General features: G+C 37.6%; 2 protein-coding genes across 2 annotated transcripts; both read right to left on the bottom strand.

The window, feature by feature from the left end:
- Positions 1-1,164: 1,164 nt before the first annotated feature.
- On the bottom strand, positions 1,165-4,997 carry opn6b (opsin 6, group member b). The gene is made up of 6 exons (XM_019117512.2): positions 4,698-4,997; positions 4,364-4,569; positions 3,657-3,756; positions 2,487-2,591; positions 2,218-2,408; positions 1,165-1,832 (listed from the first exon to the last, which is right to left on the bottom strand). Exons 1-6 carry the CDS (start codon positions 4,789-4,791, stop codon positions 1,380-1,382), a joined length of 1,149 nt encoding a protein of 382 aa, XP_018973057.2. The 5' UTR covers positions 4,792-4,997; the 3' UTR covers positions 1,165-1,379.
- A 139-nt stretch (positions 4,998-5,136) lies between these two features.
- scfd1 (sec1 family domain containing 1) lies at positions 5,137-20,500 on the bottom strand. Its single transcript, XM_019117510.2, has 25 exons — positions 20,362-20,500; positions 19,529-19,596; positions 19,326-19,414; positions 19,142-19,232; positions 18,910-19,032; positions 18,633-18,720; positions 18,461-18,550; positions 17,103-17,158; positions 16,541-16,626; positions 15,534-15,633; positions 14,976-15,115; positions 14,220-14,310; positions 14,061-14,134; positions 13,728-13,809; positions 13,511-13,607; positions 12,073-12,143; positions 10,536-10,615; positions 10,352-10,414; positions 10,185-10,260; positions 8,655-8,708; positions 6,725-6,777; positions 6,358-6,391; positions 6,000-6,065; positions 5,848-5,916; positions 5,137-5,345 (listed from the first exon to the last, which is right to left on the bottom strand). The coding sequence occupies exons 1-25, from the start codon at positions 20,390-20,392 to the stop codon at positions 5,322-5,324; spliced, it is 1,896 nt and encodes a 631-aa protein (XP_018973055.1). The 5' UTR covers positions 20,393-20,500; the 3' UTR covers positions 5,137-5,321.
- Positions 20,501-21,415: the final 915 nt, after the last annotated feature.

A 21,415-nucleotide genomic window follows, 5' to 3' on the forward strand; every position in this document is an offset into this window, starting at 1 on the left:
TTGTTTCAACCCTCTGGTACAGAGTTTCACATGTAAACTGGACACAAAACACTTTTGTCTGCTTTTTTCCTGTATTAGAAAAAATAAACGATTAAAGCTTGTTATTTGCACACTGAATATAATGCACTCTGTTTAACCCTTTACCTGATAATTATTAAGTGATTATCTATTCTGTGTATTTGTGTTTTTTTCTGTTCTGTGCCAGGTTATAATTCTTTTGTGACCTGTTCTGAAACAGTTACTGACCTTGTCTGTTCTTGGAATTAGGACTCTGGATTGTTTGACTGTTCCTGCTGCTCTGTTTGGACTCAAACCTTCACTGTTCCTCTGACTACGAGCACGCCTGCTGCTTTTGAATTATGCGCTTGGATAATGTAAATAAAACACCATTACCTGACTGTTCTGTTCGGTCTGCGCTTCAGTAATTTGTACTCAGTCCTGACATTACAGTCTGGTTAAACAGGCACGGTTGTGGACAGACAGGAGATTCTTACTTGGCAGTCACCAGGATCAATTTGTAAATCCTCCTGCTCCATGATTCCTGCTGGAGCTTTGCTGATTAAAGTTTAATTGCTGGGAGAATGAAGATAGCAATAAATGAGAAACCAGGGTTATTTTAGTTAACTAAAACTAAAACCACAAAAATATACTAAAATAATAAAACAACTATAATAAAGTATTAATAAAAGAGTATTTCAATAACATTGGCTAAGACACCATTCATGAGATTCTTTCTTCTGCCCCAGATGTTGCTCCTCTTTAATGGCTTTCAGTGCCACAAGTCAAAGTTTCAAACTCTGATTAGTTTGGGAAATATTTGTGTTTTTATATATGGATTTTGTTATGTAATTCTGAAGGAAGGCTGTAGGGAGGGTCAGTGCCATTGTTTTTGCAGACTGCCTTTATTTTATGTTCTCCTGTTTTTGTTTAGCAAGATAGTTATTTTCTTATTCTTCAAAAGTGAATTTTTTTTTAGTGCATCAATTTATTTTGGCATTTTCTTATACAGACATATTTGTTTCCTTCCCTAATGCTACTATTATTATTATTAAATTGGAGATTGTATTTGATGTACTGGGATGGGAGAAGAATCTCCAACAACCAATAATAATGTAATACAGACATACCATTAAATGTGTCAACAGTTTACAAGCCTCACAGAAAGAGATGAAGCGACATAAAACCTTTAACCTCGACTTTATTGGATTCACACAATGACCTCATGTTCAACATGAAGCATCTGTAGATGACGTGACTCACTAGTAGCCTGGAGTGTCGAAATTAAAATAATAGAGACAGTGAATGTACTGTATTATTCTAATATTATTCTCATCATCTTATATAAACATTCAGAGGACATAAACAAACATAAAAGACAGCTAAAGTCTTCCAGAGTCGCTGGGTTTCCTCATTAATCCATGAGGACTGACACACTTGCCTGACTCTGGTAAGGGCCTGTCCTGGCGCTCTGATTCAGTAGGGCTCTCTGCCTTTCCCTCCTGTATGTTTTCGCTTGCATTAGGGTCCACCGGTTCATCCTCAAAGCCATCGACGTCGAGCTGCACATCACCAGGCCGGGCCAATGGCACAGGAGGGGTGTGCCTGTGCGCTGATGTGGGTCTGAGGCAGTAGAACAGAGCCTGCAGGTCCTTTCGGAACTTAGAGCTCATGCCAATGTAGATAAACGGATTGTAGAAACTCGCTGACTTGGCAAAGAGGCTGGCCAGGATGCTGTTGAGTTGGGGTATTTGGTAACCCCAGGCGGACCACATGGAAATGACTGCATACGGGGACCAGGCCAACAGGAAGGCTGCACACAGAATGAGGGAGACCTGGAGAGAGAAACACAGTATGACACATACATAAATATGTACATTTCTGCATTACCTGGAACAGTTATTGTCATTAGTTTTGTTTTCTTTGCACAAAACAATATTCTCGTAGCTTCATAAAATTACGGTTAAACCACTGATGTCACATGGACTATTTTAATGATGTCCTTGCTACCTTTCTATGCCTTGAACGTGGTAGTTCCCTTGCTGTCTATGGAGGGTCAGAAAGCTCTCGGATTTCATCAAAAATATATGTTCCAAAGATCATTGAAGGTCTTATGGGTTTGGAATGACATGAGGGTGAGTATCTAAAGACAGAATTTTCATTTTTGGATGAACTATCCCCTCAAGAGGCTAATGGTAATTTATGGGGCGACGGATTTACCCGTGTGATGCTGCGTTCAATCTTTCTCTGCCTCGCAGAGTTGACAGTTCGGATGATGGACACATATGTAAAAACTATAACAAATAGCGGCACAAAGAAGTTAAAGAAGAAAATGCTCATGACGTAGAGCTTGACCGGAACAGAGTACAGCGCTTGCTTCCAGTCGATTTCACACGTCCCATACCCACGAGCTGCAGAGGAAATGAAATTCAGTGATCTCTAATTCAACTCAATTTTTAAAGATGGTGGATGTCTTGCTTCAGTCCTACCTCTGTAACTGCCCCAGCCCAGCAGCGGAGCTCCAGCCCAGAACAGAGAGCACAGCCAGACTGCAGTAATGACCAAGCAGATATTACGCTTGTTGACGTGATGAGCTGAAGGACATGGCAGAAACACTCGCATCAGCACAGTCCTCATAGTGTAATCATGCCAATTTATCTAGTATTTGTGCAGCCAAGGGTAAAGAACTTCTAAGAAAAGCAAAAATAACATGGTTCAAGATTTATCAAAGACTCAACTTTAGAGGATTTCAGGTCTTGGAAGAACCTGGTTCAACCATTTATTGTTCAATGAAAGACAAAACGAACAGGATTTCCTGGTTTCCTAATATGGTTTCCAGATCACCATGTCCTACTGTAAATCATACTGTCTTTCAAAATGTTTAATGTCAAGGACCCCAAAACAGCCTTGTCAGGGACCCCTTTTCTAAAATATAAAAATAAAAAAAAAAAATATCAACCTAAAATAAACACAGGAGAAAAAAACAATTCTCACATATAACATATATGTGACCCTGGACCACAAAACCAGTCATAAGGGTCAATTTTTTAAATTGAGATTTATACTTCATCTGAAAGCTGAATAAATAAGCTTTCCATTGATTTGTTTCCATTGGCTTGTTAGGATATGACAATATTTGACTATTTGAAAATCTGGAACCTGAGGGTGCAAAAACAGTAAACAATCAAATAATAAATTAATTAGAAATCAAAATTAAACTAATAATATAAAATTTGCCTAACATTGTTATTCATAAATGTCTTATATATAAATGGTATTTTAAAAATAAATAGTCAAATAATTTGTTAATATATCACAATACATGTTAAACAGTTGTTTTGTAAAATTACAATCTACTTTTTTCCAAATCAGTTTCTCTGAAAAACCTGCAGCACCCCTGTCCTAAAAATTGGTAATTATATGGCACCCTTTCCAAAAAACTCTTTAAAAGTAATGTATGCCGCTAATTTGCACTCCAATAGTCTGTTGGAAACCAAGCAAAACTTTGAAAAATGCTGGGGGGAATTGATTTTGCATAGACTTTGTAATGTAATTACAGAGCAGCTATCAATGCATGAGCACCTGCTCTAAATACTGGGTACCAGTTATACAAAGGTTATGTATAATAACTCTGTAGGTTTGGCCAGGATAGAGCATACCATGCTGAGGCTGGCAACCTTTGATGTAGCGGATGACACTGATGGCTGTCAGTGTGTTGATGCTGATGAGTCCGAAGAGAAGGATTAGGAATCCATCCACCTGGCCAAGACACAACATCTTATACATTGCAAGCAGGTCTGGCATTCACTGCAAACCTGAAGCAGTAATTGCTCTGGTTATCCACTCATCACCCACTAACCAGGCCCTGGGGAACAAGCCAGCAAGATTAGGGGATAAAAGGACACATGCCCATGTACTTGGAACGACTACAAATAAATCGTCTCTTCAGCCCCTCCTGCCTCATATCACCACCTGGCAGACTGCAAAGAGAACACAGTGATGGACCTCTCACACCAGATACTGTGCAATGTTATCTAAGAAATTCAGTGAACTAATAGGAATCATGCTTAAAGGCACTTGATCATTTGAACTTTGTAACTGAATTATTAATATTTTTTTTTTATCACTTACTCCCCCTCATGTGGTTCTAAACCTGTAAGACTTTCCTCAGTGGAGCATAAAAGTCTATATTTCATCCATACAAAGTTTTTGTCCATACATTGATACCTAATGGGGTTCAAAACAAATCTAACCCATTTAATTTCCATTGTACATACAAAAAACCTGAAATATTTTTTCAGAATATCTTCTGTGTTTCACAATAGAAAGAAAGTCATGCAAGTTATGTGGCATATTATCACCGTACCTTGCAAGTCCAAAATGTCTTTATAAGATAGCTTTGATCCCTGAGAACATCAAAAACTTCAAGGATTCCTCGAGAATACCCAAAAATAGCAATGCTGGCGTCAGAAACGGCAAGGTTGAGAGTCAAGAAATCCTGTGGTTCCAGAGACTTTCTTTGCTTGGTTAAAAGTAGTATTACAACCCCATTTCCAATCCAAGAAAGCCATCCTATCAAAAAAATTAATCAAATTCACTGATTCTTTCCCACATGACATCTTTCAATGTAGCGAAGCTCAAGAAGAAACAAATCACAGTAACGTATGGAGAATTCAGTGCAACTACACCAGACTAATTACCTAGTATCACCAAATAGACACCAATAGCTGTTTCTCCTCCATTTGACACTCGGTAGACTGTGACATTTGAGGGAAGAACATTGTAGATGTCCATCTTCAATGAAAATCTTTAGGTTGGACTCATCTCAGGATGACGTTTGCTATGGTTCACAGTCTTGCTCTCTTCATTGGTGGAAGCTCTAGCAGACTAGACCGAATACAATAGTTCTACACTTGAGCAAACATCTGAACTGTAACGGAGTACCAGTGTTGATCGAGACTAGGTGTAATCTCCTTATCTTATTAAGAGTTTTGGGACAGTTCTCGTCAGTCAGCAAACCACTTAAGGCATTTATCTCTGCTGTTGAACTCACCCGACGTCAGTAAGCCCATAAAGAGGCATACAATGTCAAAATCTATGCTGATGACCCACTTAAAGTAGACTCAAAAAAAGAAAAAGTGCAACTGGTACGTAAGACTTTATTTTCGGGAACCTTTAGTATTGAATTAAATATTATAGGAAAACAGTATAAAGTACATGGAATATGAGTGATTCTGAAGTTAGAGGGGTTTTAATGGAGTACAACTGAAGAGATCTTGATTCCAGTTTTGAGAAGGGTGGATAACTGGACTTCAACGCTCCTCCTATTTCTGACCAAGCTGGGAGAGCTGTGGAGAAATTAATGGGTTTAGTGTTAACCACTCCATAATCACATCAACATTTAAACAAAAGTAGGATTACTACTGAATAATTGTTCAGCAAACAGTGAGTGTAATATAAGTTCATGACCACAGTAAGACACACTTGCCTCTTTTCACTCAGAGCAAAGGGGTAAAAGTATATTAACAAAAAATTAATGTGGAAAAAAAACTAGGCAAATAAAAAAAAAATAAAAAAAATATTTACAGAGGGAAAGGCACGTTATGACTTGGTGTCTACTTTGTTGAGACAAAGTACAACATAGATTTGCTTCAAGCAGCAAAAAGCATTCCAAGACACTCAAAGCAGTGTTGTTCCCTTCAACTCAATGATAATCAGTTGGGTTTTAGAGCAATGGATTGTGAAGCATCTGATTTTTCACTAAATTCTGTCATTGTATATGAAAACCCGTAAATGAATTTGTATTTTTATCAGGTAACTGACATTTTAAACGTTGGGAAGCGATCATACCTGTTTCATGAACTGGGCTGCATTGAAAAGCTCACTACAGCCATAAAGAACCCGCTTCCCTTGTCTGGCCTGTAGAGAAGGAAATCATTAAACTCACAAGCAAACCAAGTTCTTGTAGCATATTTTACATGTCAAAATGTGTGCAACCATACCTTTGTGTAGTCAACAAGATTTTGATACTCTATGTAATTGCCCCCACCAACGACAAAGACGATGGCCTGTGAAATGATAATCTTTCATCAGCTGTACAAACACTCTGTATTAAATAAAACCCTGTAATATTTCACAGGTGGACTCAAATGGCCGTCCTACAGACATGAGCTCAGACACTCTGGGCTTCCAGCTCACTTTGTCAGCAGCAAGGCCTAATCTCCACTAGCAACAGAAGGCTATCTGTGCCATAGATTAACCCTGCCAGGTTACAATGCATGGGCGCCAAAGCGTGAAGATAACGTATCAACATCCATACGGTACAAAATCACAACCATCAGATATCCTTTTTATTCTCACCTCTTGAAAGGGGTTCTTGTTCCTTGGAATGGAGCTGAGGGAGTCAAACAGTTAGGATTAATTCATCATCACCGGCAGAGAGCAAAAATAGCCAATAGTTGTAGAAAGAAAAAAAAAAACGACAGATCTTCTTATATTCTAAATATTTTCAGTGGAAAGTTACAGCTTTGGCAAGGATGTGCAGATCCGTTATTTACCCAACTTCAATACTGCCTTATGTGTGTGTAATAAAGTCACAAGTGATTTTGAATTCCTCCATGGATCAAATGCCTTTAACATAATATTTGAATACAGTGGGACCAAGTCAAACACTGAGATGTATCATTTGAAAATATAAGGAGCCTAGTCTTCGTCTTCGGTGTCCTACCTCTCGCTTCCGCGAAGCATCTTGGGATCAAAGTATCTGTAGTCATCCGTCTCCTACAAAAATCACAACACATAACGTTAGGGATTATAGAGCACGTAAGTAAATTAAGGATGAAATAACACTCAGTGCACCCTCCCCACATCACCATCTCCTAAAAAACCACCTCATCTATCTACATTAAACACTTATCAAGATCGAATGCTTCCCAGCAACCATTCGTCTGAGAAGGTACACAAAGCCTCAAACAGTAAAATGTCCTCCAGTTTGACTCAAAAAACCAAGACTATCATCACTCTGCTTTAAAGAGTCTCGACACAAATTGAGGAGAGCTGTCTCCGAGGCAGAGGCCAATGGCCTCCTACTTCCTCATCCTCCATTTCGGGTGGGCCAAGCCTGTCTCTTCCCCCACAGGACCTCAGTCAGCCCAGCCTGGCAGGCCTGGCGCACTGGTGCATACTTCATTCTGGGAAGTAATACTTTGCCGTCAACTCACAGAAAGAAGAGCCTCGCTGCACTTCCAAATGGTGAAATGCTCCAGATTTTTCTGCTATCGGTTTACCCTTGTCGAGTAGTGAAGCTCAGTATTAATAGAGAGTGCCGAACACACTACTGCAACCCTGTTGCACAGGCCTATCTGCGAGGACTGTGTGACGAGTTGCGGAGGCAGGAGATTCTGTAGTGCTCAGCCACCCAGCTTCCCCAACAAGAGCTGTATTGTGCAGAGCACTGAAATTCCAGTAGCTGAGAAAATGATAATACGGTTATGTTCAATTTTCATACAAGTTTATGGGCAACGAAGGGGAGGCATTTCCAGTCGGTAACGGGATACGGCAATCTGTCCACCCCAGGTTTTGAGAGTGAGAAGATCAGAGGGACCCTGAGGGTGTTTCAGAAGGAAATAAGGTCTTTATGTCAAGGAACGAGAAGGGGAAGCTTAGAGGCTGCTGTTACACAAACGAATGATTGCAAGAGCTAATATGTCAGCTAGCTGTCTCCATTACAGCGCTTTATATTTAAAACACATTGGGACAATTGGAAGTCTGCTTAGGGAGAATTCAAGACATCTAAATAGAAAGGAGCCCTAGAAGGCATATTACGAGGGTGCCATCAAAGATTTGCCACATCATCTCTTCTGTGGTAATTCCACATTTATAAAACATCAGCATCAATCATTCCCCATGCACCGTCCTGGCAGTTAGCTGATTTCAAAGCATCAGGAGAAATTTTCAAAGCAGATTTTTCCTTCAAGGCTATCCAATGATGACTCTAAATCAGCCAGTGTGTTCAAATACCTGATGCTTCATATACAGACGTTTTGGAGACAATGAGATCCTCGAGTGTAGCAGAACACAATCCTATTTTCGATGAAATAGCTTCGGCTGCTGTAAAGACGCCTCCTTGTGCTGCTCACATGAGGGGTTTGCACCTTTGTTCCGCCTCACAAAAGTGAAAAGCCCAAATGGACTGCTTCCAAATCCCTCAGCCCTAGAAACTTAATACATTGTGCTTTGGGTTCACTCACTAGAAACCCTCTCCCTCTCTCTCCACAGGTGTTCCCCTGGCTGAGACAGTAGCATTAACCGTGCAGCTCAGATTGCCAGGATTGAGGTCTTGGCACACTCAAAGTGCTTCTTCAGTGCCTCATTCAGGGTGAATTCAGTGTCCCATAGCGCTGCAGTGTCATACACATTAATCCGCAGTGGGAGGTAAAGCAGTCAGCCTTAGCAATACAGAATCTTGTGTGCACACTGGACACAATTACACAAAAGATCTTTTTAGATTTAGACTTTAAGCTAACAATCAAAATTCTTTATTACTGAAAGAGTTTCATACTAATATATCAGCCATACAAAACATGTTTAATATTTGTGCTTATGAGAGAGAAGATGAAAGGACGTAAGGAAAGGGAGAAACAGACAAGGACGCTCACCGGGTTTGACTTCATTTCCATCAAGTTGTCCAAGATGCGAGTAACTGGCAAGTTCTATAAAAAAATAATTGAGAATCATAATAAATATTTATACAGAAAAAACAATTGAAAAGCCGCGAAATCTAATAAAAAACCTGTAAAGAACTACGGTATGTCTGATATTTCATGTTTGCATCAGGGTGACAGGCTGAAAGCTGCTACATTTATAGTTAATAATAGTCTACTGTTGTAATACCTTCAGTCATTCTGAATTTTAATTACCTTGACTTTTTAGATTTTTTTTGGAAGTATTTTCCTTGTATTATTTCAGAACATATAATATAAGTTTGTACAAGATGTAATTGTAGTTTATGCATAGATTTTCTGCAAAGACATTTAACAAGTGATTTACATAATGTTGACAAACTTCATTTGTGGTGCACTTGGAACAGAAAAAGTTACTTGAATTATGTTGTAGTTACAGTTACATTTTCAAGTTGACTAGTTAAAAAGGGTAAAAATCGTAAATCGGTCAAACATTCTGAGAAAATCGAGATTTCAATTTTTTGCCATATTGTCCAGCCCTAAAAGAACCAGATGCTTTTGATCTAAAGAAACTTAGAAATAAGGAATATCACAATCAATTTATCAAACAAAAGCCAAAACATGACTAGTAGAGAAGTTGAAGCAGAAGTAAAAAAAAAAAAGAAAAGAGTTCGTGAAGGTTTTGGAAAATGCTGCTTGCTCACTGACCATTAATACATCACCTTTATTTCCCCAAAATGAATTTTTTATTTGTTATGGAACTTTTTTACCCAATTTTACATTTCAAAAGTTGCTGCTACGATGCCTGAGTGCACATCATTTAGCTGTTTCTTAGGTATTCATTGTGTTTTTATAGTGCTGTCTTGGTTTTTAAGCCGAAAGTATATGTCGTTTTTTTAAGCATACGTTGCTAGGGTATGTGGAACAACAGCAACGAACTACTTGAGACTGCAACAACAACAGACACCCATGTTGATAAATGCTGGTGTGAGGGGATAAGAGATACCTGCAACTCCAGTTTAAAGTACAAAGACATTTCAGTCGCCCATAACCTCAGAAGAGAAACAACGCAGACACTAGACAAGAGTGAAACTTTGTAGTGTGCTTGTGTTGAGCGTCTGTGTTCACAGACACTATGATATGGAGTGTACTTTGAAAGGTTATGTGCACAGCTGTATGCATTGCATACAATAAAAGTTTATGTGGAAACTGAAGTATAATTTGCTATGGGTTTTTTTTAGTACATTGCGATTGCTAGGGTGTTCTTTTTGGTATCTTTAGCACACCTCTCCTTGGTTTCTTAGGTGATTTTAGCTCATTGCTATGTGGTTAGTAGGCGGTCCGGGAATTTTTAACATATTACTTACTATGCTGCTTAAATGGGCTGGGTGTTTTTTCACATCAATATGCAGTTGCTGCGGTGTTCTGGGTGGTTGCTTACTAAGTAAAAAGAGCCCAACCTTTGTGATATTCTGGTCCTTAGATACAGCCTAGGTAAATACTTACATGCTGCTTCAGGACTAGATTTTTCACCCCCTCCATCACAAATTGGGAGCCAGTGTTCATCACCCTCGAGAACAGTCTGAAAAATGACAGGTCATTGCATTCAAAACACATATGACATCAACAAAAGGATTCATATTTTGAGAATGAAATTTGTCGTAGCTTCATACCCCATTGGTTTCACTCCACTGCTTCCGTAATTGGCTGGTGTTGCAGCCATCTTGGTGAAAGCTCTGGAAAAGAGGTTATAATAGTTGCAGCTCTACTGCTCATCTTTCTACTAAATTTAATGTAGTAACTAGGCAAATGTGACAGTGTGTTATGGTGTGTTTGTTGACAATGGCCAGAACTTACTTCCACTGCTTAATGTAGTTAAGTGAGGATAAGTCGCAGCCTGCATCAACCAAGGCTTTCTTGTACTGTTCTAGATCAGCCTGAAAAGAACAAAATGTCTTTATTTATTCAACACTCAACTCTTTAAATCCAACAGTTTAAGAGGATCTGTTTTTATAGAATGAAGGATGACTTATAGCTCACAAGCCATAAATATTCTTCAGGGTAAGGAGAAACTCTAGTTCCTGTTAGAGACAGAGTCGTCTATACCACATGAGTGAGAGGGCCGTTTTCATGTCACCAACCTCATCACAGCCTCAGAAAACAAACAACAAAATGACTGTTGTTGGAGTTTAAGCAAATGCTCAGCCAACAAAAACCTTCGCTGGTTCAGGAGGACACAGAGGAAAGAAAGGATAACCAAAAGACGTGGAATAATAGTTCAAACTCTGAGCACACTATTCTTTTTTGGAAAAAGCCAAAGCTTTTACAGCCTGCACTGATAAACATAATAGAGAATGACAGCCCTTGCCCACAGCACAGGCCAGTGCGCTTTCTCCAGGGTTGAAATGTGGTCACTTGGACATTGTCCATCCCAGCTTGGTCCCATAGGTCCGTCCTTTCGGAAGTGTACACAAGAACTCAAAAATGTCATTTGTATGGCCGTTTAAGTAACATCCCACAAAAGAAATCTTGCCATGAGCTGAACAATCCTGCTTTATCAAGGTACAAGAGTAATAACACTTGGCTGTGGCATCAAAGGGGGTCAGTGTTCCTCAAATCTGCGCTGCATGTGTCCCAAAGAACAACAAGGCTTTTGAAGACAGAGTCTGAAAACACAGTTTAAGAACCCGGGCTGAGCTTCATAGGGAATGGACAGAATGTTTTTGGCTCCATGTGTCTCCTCCATGCATTTGCCACTGATTATAATAAATTGTGGTATTACTGAAAGCGCACATCAGGGTAGCCCACCACATTCAACCTCAAATCTACATATTAGGATTATTTATCTAGGACCCTTAAAGGAATAATCTGTGTTGTGCAAAAGTTAAGCTCAGTCGATAGAAGTTGAGGCATAATGCTGATTGCCAAAAAAATTAATTTCCATTTTTTTGTTTTTTAAAAAGAAGGAAAAATATGGGTTTAAGCAGTGCTTCACTAGTACAGCCACAAGATGTACAACTAACCTTTTCTGTGCAAAGTTACATCCAATGTCATCTACTTCAACATTATGCCACTGTAGAAATGACATCTCAAATAATACAGATGTTTTAACAAAACAGTTAATGCAAGTGCTTTTAAAAAAATTGTAAGATTCATAACCCCCCGCGGAAAATTGGCCCCAATCACTATCATTGGAAGTCACAATAACCTTGATTTTTGCTGCTTTTTAAGAAAACAATGGACAAGTTTTTTGGGTGTTATGCCATAAAACTTGTACTGAAACCACATTGTTCCTTTAAGGTTGCTATGATATGAAGTTTCTAACAGGATATAACTGACCATGATAAATATTTATAGTATACTCTTTGTTCGTGACCTTGGTGTGGGGCCTTACCTCAGATGGGGGCTGCTGGGAAGTGATGTAGTAGATCAGAAACAGCCTCATCTTATCTTCAACTGTTCCAGCTATCAATAAGAACAACATTTATACAATAATCATGCAAATGCATACAGTGACTGTAAATTCCGGAACAACTAGATTTTGTTAGTGTGTGTTTTTTGTCCTCGCTATTGCTGAAACATGAGCAGAAAATCAAACACTGTACTCATCGGAACAATAAAGCATTGTAACACTTGAAAAATAACTGATCATTATCATTATAGTTAGTGGCCATTCCTGTGTACTCATAAGAAACCCATGAACCTACAGAGGACCCTGTGGAGATCAAGAAACTGTGTCCTCTTGAAACCTCACAATGCTGGCAGGAGAGAAAACAAATCTCATCCTGTGGTAGCATCACAGAGAGCCTTTAAAGCAGACCGCTTCCCCCTAGGGATGTGATGTATTTCAGTCCACTAAGCTGGAAAAATGACTGGATGAGGACGAGGGCTGGGATAGGATCTCATTAGGGGAAGGGGGTATGAGTTACTCACTCAATTAGTTTCGTTTGATCTCTCAGGATGGGACTGTTCTTGGTAAAACAACATTTTATGACAGTAAGGCAGTATGCCATGCTTTGAGGGATATAGTGGTGTTTGGATTACGGTCAAGCTCAAAGAGCAGCTGACGAGCCAAGAATTATTAAACCAATAAGACACTTGAGGCCAAGCGTTACAGAGATTTTACCACAATTATGGGGTGTTGTCAGGCAGAATGTGTAGATTGCCAAGGTTGCCAAGCCACAAATTAATCAAAGATCCTATTATCATCATCATCAATATTATTTCTATTACCTAGCATTATTATTATTGGTTTGTAGCATCTTGTACTGGTAGCATAAAATTAAAATGATGTGCAGTCACGGATGCGCATATTTTGGCTATTTTACAATTGCGTCTAACAGGGCTCATCCATCAGATGTTATTCGAGTACCACCAGGTTTTTTATTGCACTTCACATTGGATCTTTTAATCTGTGGGCTTTGCATAAAAGATCAGGGAATTGTATAAAGATAAAAGACTGTAATCTAGGGCTGCACGACTTTTGCTTAGTGCATTGTTGCATTCCCAAATGCACGTTAATAAGTGACCGAAACTCAGAGATGAGTTCTTGTGGAGCAGCATTTACTACCAGCCGAGCTCCTTTGATTTGATTCAATTCGATCTTGATTTTATTTTGATTAATTGTGCAGCCTTACTATAATCCTTACCTGCATGAGAATACACAGACAAGAAAAGGTGACTGAAAAATACTGACCTGGCCAATTAAGACAGGATTAAAAGTTTTGCTAATTATTGCATTACCACCTCCCCGTATAAACATAATCCTTTCTAAAAAGGCCTTAGAGATGGAACATCAATAGCTTTGAATGCTTAACACAAGGAAGACTCACCATCAGGATCACTGATAATGTCCAGCAGGGATTTATCGAGTGTGGACTTGCTCATGAGTTTCTCCTCATACTCGAAGTACACATCAAGCTTACGGCTCTAAAGACAGAAAGGCAAATTTAGAAGAGAAATATGCTGCTCAACCTCACAGAAATAATACGATGTGCTGAGAAGACGTAACCCAAGAGATGAAAAACATTTTTCTCATGGAGCACTGACCTTGATGTGGTCCAAAACTGCTGTGGCAACGTTGGTGTGGAGGTCAATGAGTCTCTTCTTTTCCAGGAGCTCAGGAAGAGAACTGTTTTGAGAGAGGAGCAGGTTGTTATCCTACTCTATACGTGTCGGATCAGACAGGGGTACAGTGGTAGGTGCAATGACTAATTTATTTTAAACAGCTCTTCTGCAATATGAGACAAGGACAAATTTAGATTATATCAGGATATATTATACACATAATTGAATAAAAACTTAAAAATTTGGATAGGTGGTTCGCTTTTTTATGGGACAGATCAACAAATCACCTGCTATTGTTGACCGAGAAAATCTTACCTGACGGCTGAGGTAAGTTTAGCAGTGTTATCAGACAACATACTAATGGCTCCGTCATCTTCCCCTTCTAAGCCCTTTGAGGAAAACCACAATTGTCTGCGTTAACCAGCATGCAACAATTCCATCATATACAATTTAGCATCAGCCTTATTAACCTACCATGATACTCTTGAGGCGTTTAACCTCATCCTCTTGGGCTCGATATGTATCTAGTTCCTCCTGCACGGCTTCTGCAACCTCAGGAAATGGACTGAAACGGTGAACAGAAATGAATTAAATTCTTAAAAGCTTTCCATGCTAAAGAGGCTAAAAATAAATGAGATTAAGCTGTTGTAAATAACTGCTGGATACAGTCCTAAAAGCAGGAATGAAACTAAACCATTTTCAAAACACATAACTGATATTTTGCAAAAAATAGCAGTAATATAAAATACCATTAGTAAATGTTCTTAAATATTAACAAACACTCTGACATCTGACAAACAATTTGACTGAATTAAGACAACTAGGGATGTTTGCCTGTTAAACATAAGCTGGTTTATTAGATGTCCTTAAAGGGATAGTTCACACAAAAATTAACCATTTTGGACCCATTGATTTCCTTGTATGGACAAAAAAAAAACATATTTTGTGTTTCACAGAAAAATGGAAGTCATTCAAGTTTGGAACAATACGACGGTGAGTAAATGACGACAAGATGTTAACTTTTGGGTGAACTATCCCTTTAATCAAAACTAGGACAGAATAAGGTCTTTGGATAGCAACATCAGACATATTAATTTACATTAGACATAAGTTACATCAGACATATTATTTACACAGTCAGAGGGTCAAAAGATTTAAATTCACAATACTAGAAGTAAAAAAACACCTATAAACATTTGTAAATGCACATCTCCATGAGTAGATGTTTACCTTCCTTTGTGTTTTTGCCAAAATTTGTCAGCACCAGTGAGATCATAGCTCTTCTTGTTTTTCTTTTTTGGTCGTGCTCCAGCGGGGCTGGCCTCTGACCCTTGAGACTCCTCCACACTGACCCGGTTCAGGTGGAAGTCCTGATATAGGGGATATATCGGTTAGGCGAGGCAACAGAACTGAATCAAAACACAATACATGACCTAAAATAACATATACACCAGCTTTTATTAATACATAATAAAATCCCTCAGCATACAGCTGCCATTCAGGGAACTGAGACGATATTAAAGCAGAAGCATTTTTGAGACAGTGGAAAAAAATACCCAAAGGATAAATGATCACTGGCACAAAAAGCAACCCAGCACGTAAATTCCACATTTCATGAAACCCCTTTGTCATCCATATGATAACTGCAATAGCTTCATCTTTCCATATGCCACAACTTGGAACTGTTTGCAGTTTCCATTTTGGGAAATAAATTACATTAACACTAGTAGAATAAAGGAGAAATGAATTAATTGTGGGTCATGCAAGTTTATTTTAGGTTCTGCTCACCAGCACATCATGAATAAGAGCCTGATATGTCCATGTGTGGTGGAGAGGAGTCGCTAGATCCAGGTTACGATCGGCGAGAACAAACAGTGGCCTCTGAAAACTGTGGGAGTGGTGGAGAGAAAGTTTTATGGCCCAATACTAAAACATTTCACTACATTCTAGATTTTTCTTAAGTGTCACAGTATAGGACTATCTACTTATCTGTCTGTTCTGTCTATCTATCTGTCTCACTGTTCACTCAGCTATCTATTCATCCATCCATTTACAGTGTTTCCCCTGCCATTATATTAGGGGGCGCCCAGGGGGACAACATATCCAAAACTGCTCTGAGAGTCACTTTATTAGCATTTTACCATTTCATTTGAGTAAAACTAGCCTCATATCACACAGAAATGTAAAGGTATCCACACCAATTAATTTTCAATAATTAAAAAAAGATAAATGAAATTAATGTATTATGCCTTCATTTGATAACCAGGGAAATTTAAATACACAACACAGAGTTTCTGAGGGAAAATAAATTAGGCTATTTTAAGAATAAATTTGAATAAAATAAGTTGTTTTATGCATTCAAATGATTAGACACGCTAAAACAGAGAATATACTAACAATAAAACAAATATTTTTTCACCTTTAGTTTTTAACTTTTAATAAATTGATGTGAAATTGTATGTTTCATGATTTAAATTAATTAGACATGCTTTTTGATTAATAAAATGTAATGTAACAATTAAAAAGGAGTCCAGAAAAAATCAAACATAAAAAACATAAAACGGAATTTGGTAAAAAATAAACCAGATTTCATACACAAGTAAGCACACTCCTACCAGAGGACAGAGACCCCCCCCCCCCCAATCTGTAAACCTTTATCTGTAGGGATTTGTGTCTTGGATTAAGTGTTTACAATAAACACTTAAAATCAAAGATTTACAGCTTAAACAAATATGCATATTCTCTTAAAATCAGTTGTATGGAGGTGTGTGAGATTGTGTGTGTTTTCGCTCCACCTGAACTGGCCAGTGCCCATGGTGTCTCCGGTGAACAGGCTGTTACGAGCGTCTCGCAGATTCTCTCTCAGTTTCTTGTCAAGTTTCTGAGGGAAAAAAAAGTTATATCAACATTACTGATATTCCAGTAGAAACGAGTTGTACAATATGTATGAAATAAGTTAATCCAATAAACTGAGTGACTGGTGTTAATTTTGTCTTATATTACAGTGAGACATTCCTTTCCTGAAACTAATCATCTAAAAGCTCGGCATTGAAAGTGAGCCAAGTTTGGACCGAATCCCACATACGGAACAAAGAGGAATTTTGTACCATCAGTGAAACTGAATTAAGCTACAGTATCAGTTTGCACATTGTGCACAGACTGAAATGTACAAATGCACCATAATGCAGAGATTAGTGTAGGAGCTGAGGTGATAACCAAATGACCAAATCCATTCTTAAGTACGCTATTCTAGAATTCATAAACCACTTTTTACTGAACAGAAGACAAAGGTGTCTCAGATTGGTCATAAAGCAGGTATTAGAGGAACATTAAAAAACAGAGCAGTGAGTCTCTTACCACGGCTACCATTTCAGCAGCATTCCCTCTTGGACATCGGATTATTGGGACAGCACCTATGATAACAGGAAAGCTCACTGTTCTGCCAATAGCAGGGTGCATTAAATATCTGCTCACAAGCTCCCAAGACACACAAAATCACATTTCAAAAACAACAATACAGGCTTGATCATTGCACTTAATTTGAATTGTGACATTTCTGTCACATACAATTCTAGTAGTCATGTGGTAAGTAAATAGACATAAGTTAAATATTTAAAGCATTATCAAAATATTTTTGCCTTTGAGCAATATACAAAACAATATTAGTAAGGTTCTGCCACCCAGTGGCTCTTTATGTTAGTTGAGAGTTAAACTAATGGTTGTAATGTGAGAATTATTATAAAAAAAAAAAACCTTTGATTAAATATCAAGTCTTCGTCAATCTATAATTTTCACAGTTACTTCATGTACCATGAAAGAATGTTGCCTTATTAGATTTTAGGTGGATTAAAAAGCGGTGAACATCTCCATATGAGGAGTGGATTGTGTCTTAGCACATTCTTGCATTAAGCATTTTCCATTTTTGTGCTAAAGCATCTTTATAGGTGAATAAGTTTTTATTTTTTTTAATTTATTTTTTTAATGTTAAATGGAAGCTTAACATATAAACAACTATAAGTAAACCATTTGTTGTTTGATTCCCTTGAAGAGTGTAATCAACACTGTGAATCTGATGGGAATACATGTTTGTCCAAACAATGGAAGACAGACGGAGTGATCGGGAATCTTGTTTGAAATCATCAGTCATTAATTCTACTATTTCATTTGGTGCTGATAGTGGCACAGAAATATTTAAAAATAAATATTTCTAACCCATAAGTCACTGCACATTACTGCTGTAAGCTTGTGTTCAGTAAGACTTTTTTTAAAAGAAATGAACAGCTTTGTTCAGCAAGTATGCAATAAAATGTCCAAGGTGAAACATATTACAAAAGATCTCTATTTCAAATAAACACTGCACTTTTGAAGTTTCTATTTATCAAGAAACTGTTTTTTTTTTTTCTCAGTATTGATAAAAAAATGAGAAATGTTTCTTGAGCTCACAATAAGCATATAACAATGATTTCTGAGCTTATTTCGCTAGTGTGACACTGAAGACTGGAGTAATGGATGTTGAAAACTAGTTTGCATTACAGGAAAACTTAACATTTTAAAATATATTAAAACTGTAATAATATTTTACAATATTACTGTATTTTTAAACAAATAAATGCAGCCTTGGTAAGCATAAGTCACTTCTTTTTAAAACCCTTTAAAAAAGTATTTTGAACAGCAGTGTATATTCATGGAAAGATTACAACTCTGTCATTATTTACCAAGAGTGACAAAAAAGCAGAAGAGACTATCCACTATCGTGTCCATTATGGCCTCCATGTCTGTGTCCATGATATCTGGTTTATTGATTGCTGAGGGCACAGAACAGTAGTAGCATTAATAACATTCAGACTAAAAATTAAACTAATACTTCAAGCCATTCTAGCAGCTTACCATGGTAGGAGATGTGTTCTTTGTTTTGGTTGCAGAGAATGAACATATCATCTTCAAGTGTGATGAAGTTCAGATACTGATCAAACACCTGAGGAGGAACAGAACAGTCTAATATTTGAACTGTATAATAAATACAAACAGTACGTTATTTGACTTCGTTCAGGAATTCACAGAGCTTTTCTGTTTTGCAAAAACAAGATTTTTTCAATTAAACATTCTAGCAAATTGAATCAAATTAATAACTAATGTTCATAATGAACAAATGTGTTTGACTTACTTTGGTCACCTGGTTTACAGCATTAGCTGCTAGAGCAGCACTTGCTATGTCCTCCAACTTGCTTCTGGAGATTGCAGAGATGAAGTTCAAATAGTAGGACTCGTATAGTTGGTTTCGGAGATCCTGTGATAGTGAAAATAACTATCAGTTTTAAAACAGTGTGATCTTCACAAACAGTCATGGAACGGGACCGACGAAAAGAGTGACTGGATTATTTAGTGAACATATTTACTTGACATATCCTGTCAGTGTTCTCCTCTGTGGGCATTACAAAGTAAATGGCAGGAACATCTGGAATGGGGTCGCGATCTGTGTGCAACAAGCTAGAGGAAACAAACAAAAAAGCAAACAATCATTCAAATCAATCTAATAAATTTTTTTTTTTTTATAAGAAACAAAATCTTAGAGACCCTTACAGGTGCAAAGTGATGCCCATGTCCCGTAACTCTTTCACAGACAGCAGGGGAGATATAATGTCTTGGCCAAAGCGATCGTAAATAAGAACCTAACAAGAAGAGCAAAGGGTAAATATTTATGCAAATTATAACTATAAAAGCATCACTGTGCCACGTAAAAAAAAAAAAACCTGACAGTGTAAGTGTGTATTGAGCACCCTTACCTTCCATACCGACTCTGTTGTGTTTTTCAGAGGTGGGGCATTGAAGTTGAGCATTCGCTTCAGAGCAGCTGAGAACAGAAACATCATAGAAATATAATACATCAACATTTTCAATCACTACTGAAAATCATTTATTATCTTAAGAGACTAATTTACTTGATTGTGTTTCAAAAGACTTGCGTGTGTGCATAAAAAGTCATTTTAAAGCTTTTTTTAATTATGTATTTTATATAGTATAAACACACTATCTATCTTTAATCAACAAATCATATATTGCCCATTCATAAAGACGAATATGATTTTCTACACTAGCAGTTGCACAGAAAGTGTCAATATCCATTAAGGACAATGTCACCCAAATTCAGTATAAAACAGTATCCACGTAACATAAGGATCCTGACTGTTTTGTACCACTAAATAATAAGTAACGTTACAATAGTTTTCGTTAAGTGCCTTCAGCTAGTACGTTAACGTTATTTCAATTCATATCGTGGGTTCTTCATGACAGGTCTCTGTAATGTTGATAGCCGTATATTTCATTAACGAGCTGGTTAACGTTAGCTATATGTAGTTATCAAAACCACAAGTGCTTTTTTGATGTAGACAAGCAGAATAATCGTTCATTCATCTGATGTTACCCAGCTGTTAGATGAACAACACGGTTAGCATCCTCAGCTATACTGACAGGATTGAGCAATTTCAGCTGTTGTGTATTCGGCATTAGTGTATGTATTTTCAATAAAAAACTTTTTCAAAACCGTGTGTAAATCATTAATGTCAGTTATATTAACAGTACCGAGTGTTTCGATATAAATTTAAGTTTATGAACAAACCTGTCTGTTTTTCCCGGATGGAGGCCGCCATCTTTACTGTTTATGCAGTGACGACTGTGAGGGTGACGTGGCAACCGGCGAAGCGCTGTGTGCGTAAAAGAACGCGCACGCTGACAGAGTTCACTGGGGCTTATAAGGACTTTTAAGTCTGGACTTTTTGGTTTGGTCCTGGCAACTTCACAATGACTGATTCAAAGTTGTTGGATGGATCAACAGTTTTTGATTATGTTTATGTCAGTGGTTCTCAATCAGGAGCCGGGGACACTAAGACATGTTCCTGGATCAATATCTTTTGATGATCCTGGATCAACATTATTGTCCAAAAATATAGACTTAACCCAATCCCTAACCCTAAACCTAACCCTACCCATAATTTATTCCTAAAATCAGTAGGAAATGATAGCTGATTAACAAGAGTGTAGAAGCACCTAACCCTGATCGTAAGCCTAAAACAGATATTTCTGAAAAGTTATATCTCAGTTCTGATTGGTTGATTGGAAAGTTGCTCCAGGATCAACAAGGATGTTGATCCAGAAACATGTTGTACTTGGTGAAATCACGCTCACTGGGGACACTAGGGGTCCTTAGTGAATTTATAAGGGGGGGTCTTAAAAAATGATTTATATTTTAATTCTAATTTTAAATTTGTGATTTTTAGACCCATGGACATATGGACGTTTTTTTATGGATGACTATGAAAATGCATTGAAAAACTATTCAATATGACATTTCAAAATGATGCAATAAGTGAAATAAACCACTTAAACTAATATATCGATTTTTTTTTTCAAAAATTAAGATTATTCCACAGTTTTCTCCTTTTTAACAACAACCAATAATTTTGCCCCAACAGAGTTTCTTCAGACTTGTTCAGCAATATTAAAACGAATGACAATTTACAAATGACACTTTATGCTGCATTTGTTTTGCCGATATATAATATCACATCTTCAATTATAAATCGACGATCATTTAATAAATGAAGGGGGAAAACACTGAGGGTAACAGAAAAGTAAAAAGTTTAATAAATTATGACAGATATGAAGCTAGCAAA

Source organism: Cyprinus carpio, chromosome B17 (assembly GCF_018340385.1).
Source record: "Cyprinus carpio isolate SPL01 chromosome B17, ASM1834038v1, whole genome shotgun sequence".
Classification (NCBI taxonomy): Eukaryota; Metazoa; Chordata; class Actinopteri; order Cypriniformes; family Cyprinidae; genus Cyprinus; species Cyprinus carpio.

What these genes read in the sequence shown, in the direction of transcription:
- opn6b (XM_019117512.2), bottom strand. Translation starts at nt 4,791, where the DNA reads ATGGACATCTACAATGTTCTTCCCTCAAATGTCACAGTCTACCGAGTG. An exon ending in AGGTTGCCAGCCTCAGCATG is followed by an intron (nt 2,592 to 3,656) that starts GTATGCTCTATC and finishes CATGTCCTTCAG; the next exon opens with CTCATCACGTCAACAAGCGT. An exon ending in GGGCTGGGGCAGTTACAGAG is followed by an intron (nt 2,409 to 2,486) that starts GTAGGACTGAAG and finishes TTTCCTCTGCAG; the next exon opens with CTCGTGGGTATGGGACGTGT.
- scfd1 (XM_019117510.2), bottom strand. Translation starts at nt 20,392, where the DNA reads ATGGCGGCCTCCATCCGGGAAAAACAGACAG. An exon ending in ACACTGACAGGATATGTCAA is followed by an intron (nt 19,033 to 19,141) that starts GTAAATATGTTC and finishes TCACTATCACAG; the next exon opens with GATCTCCGAAACCAACTATA. An exon ending in AACTACATTAAGCAGTGGAA is followed by an intron (nt 10,415 to 10,535) that starts GTAAGTTCTGGC and finishes CCTCTTTTCCAG; the next exon opens with AGCTTTCACCAAGATGGCTG.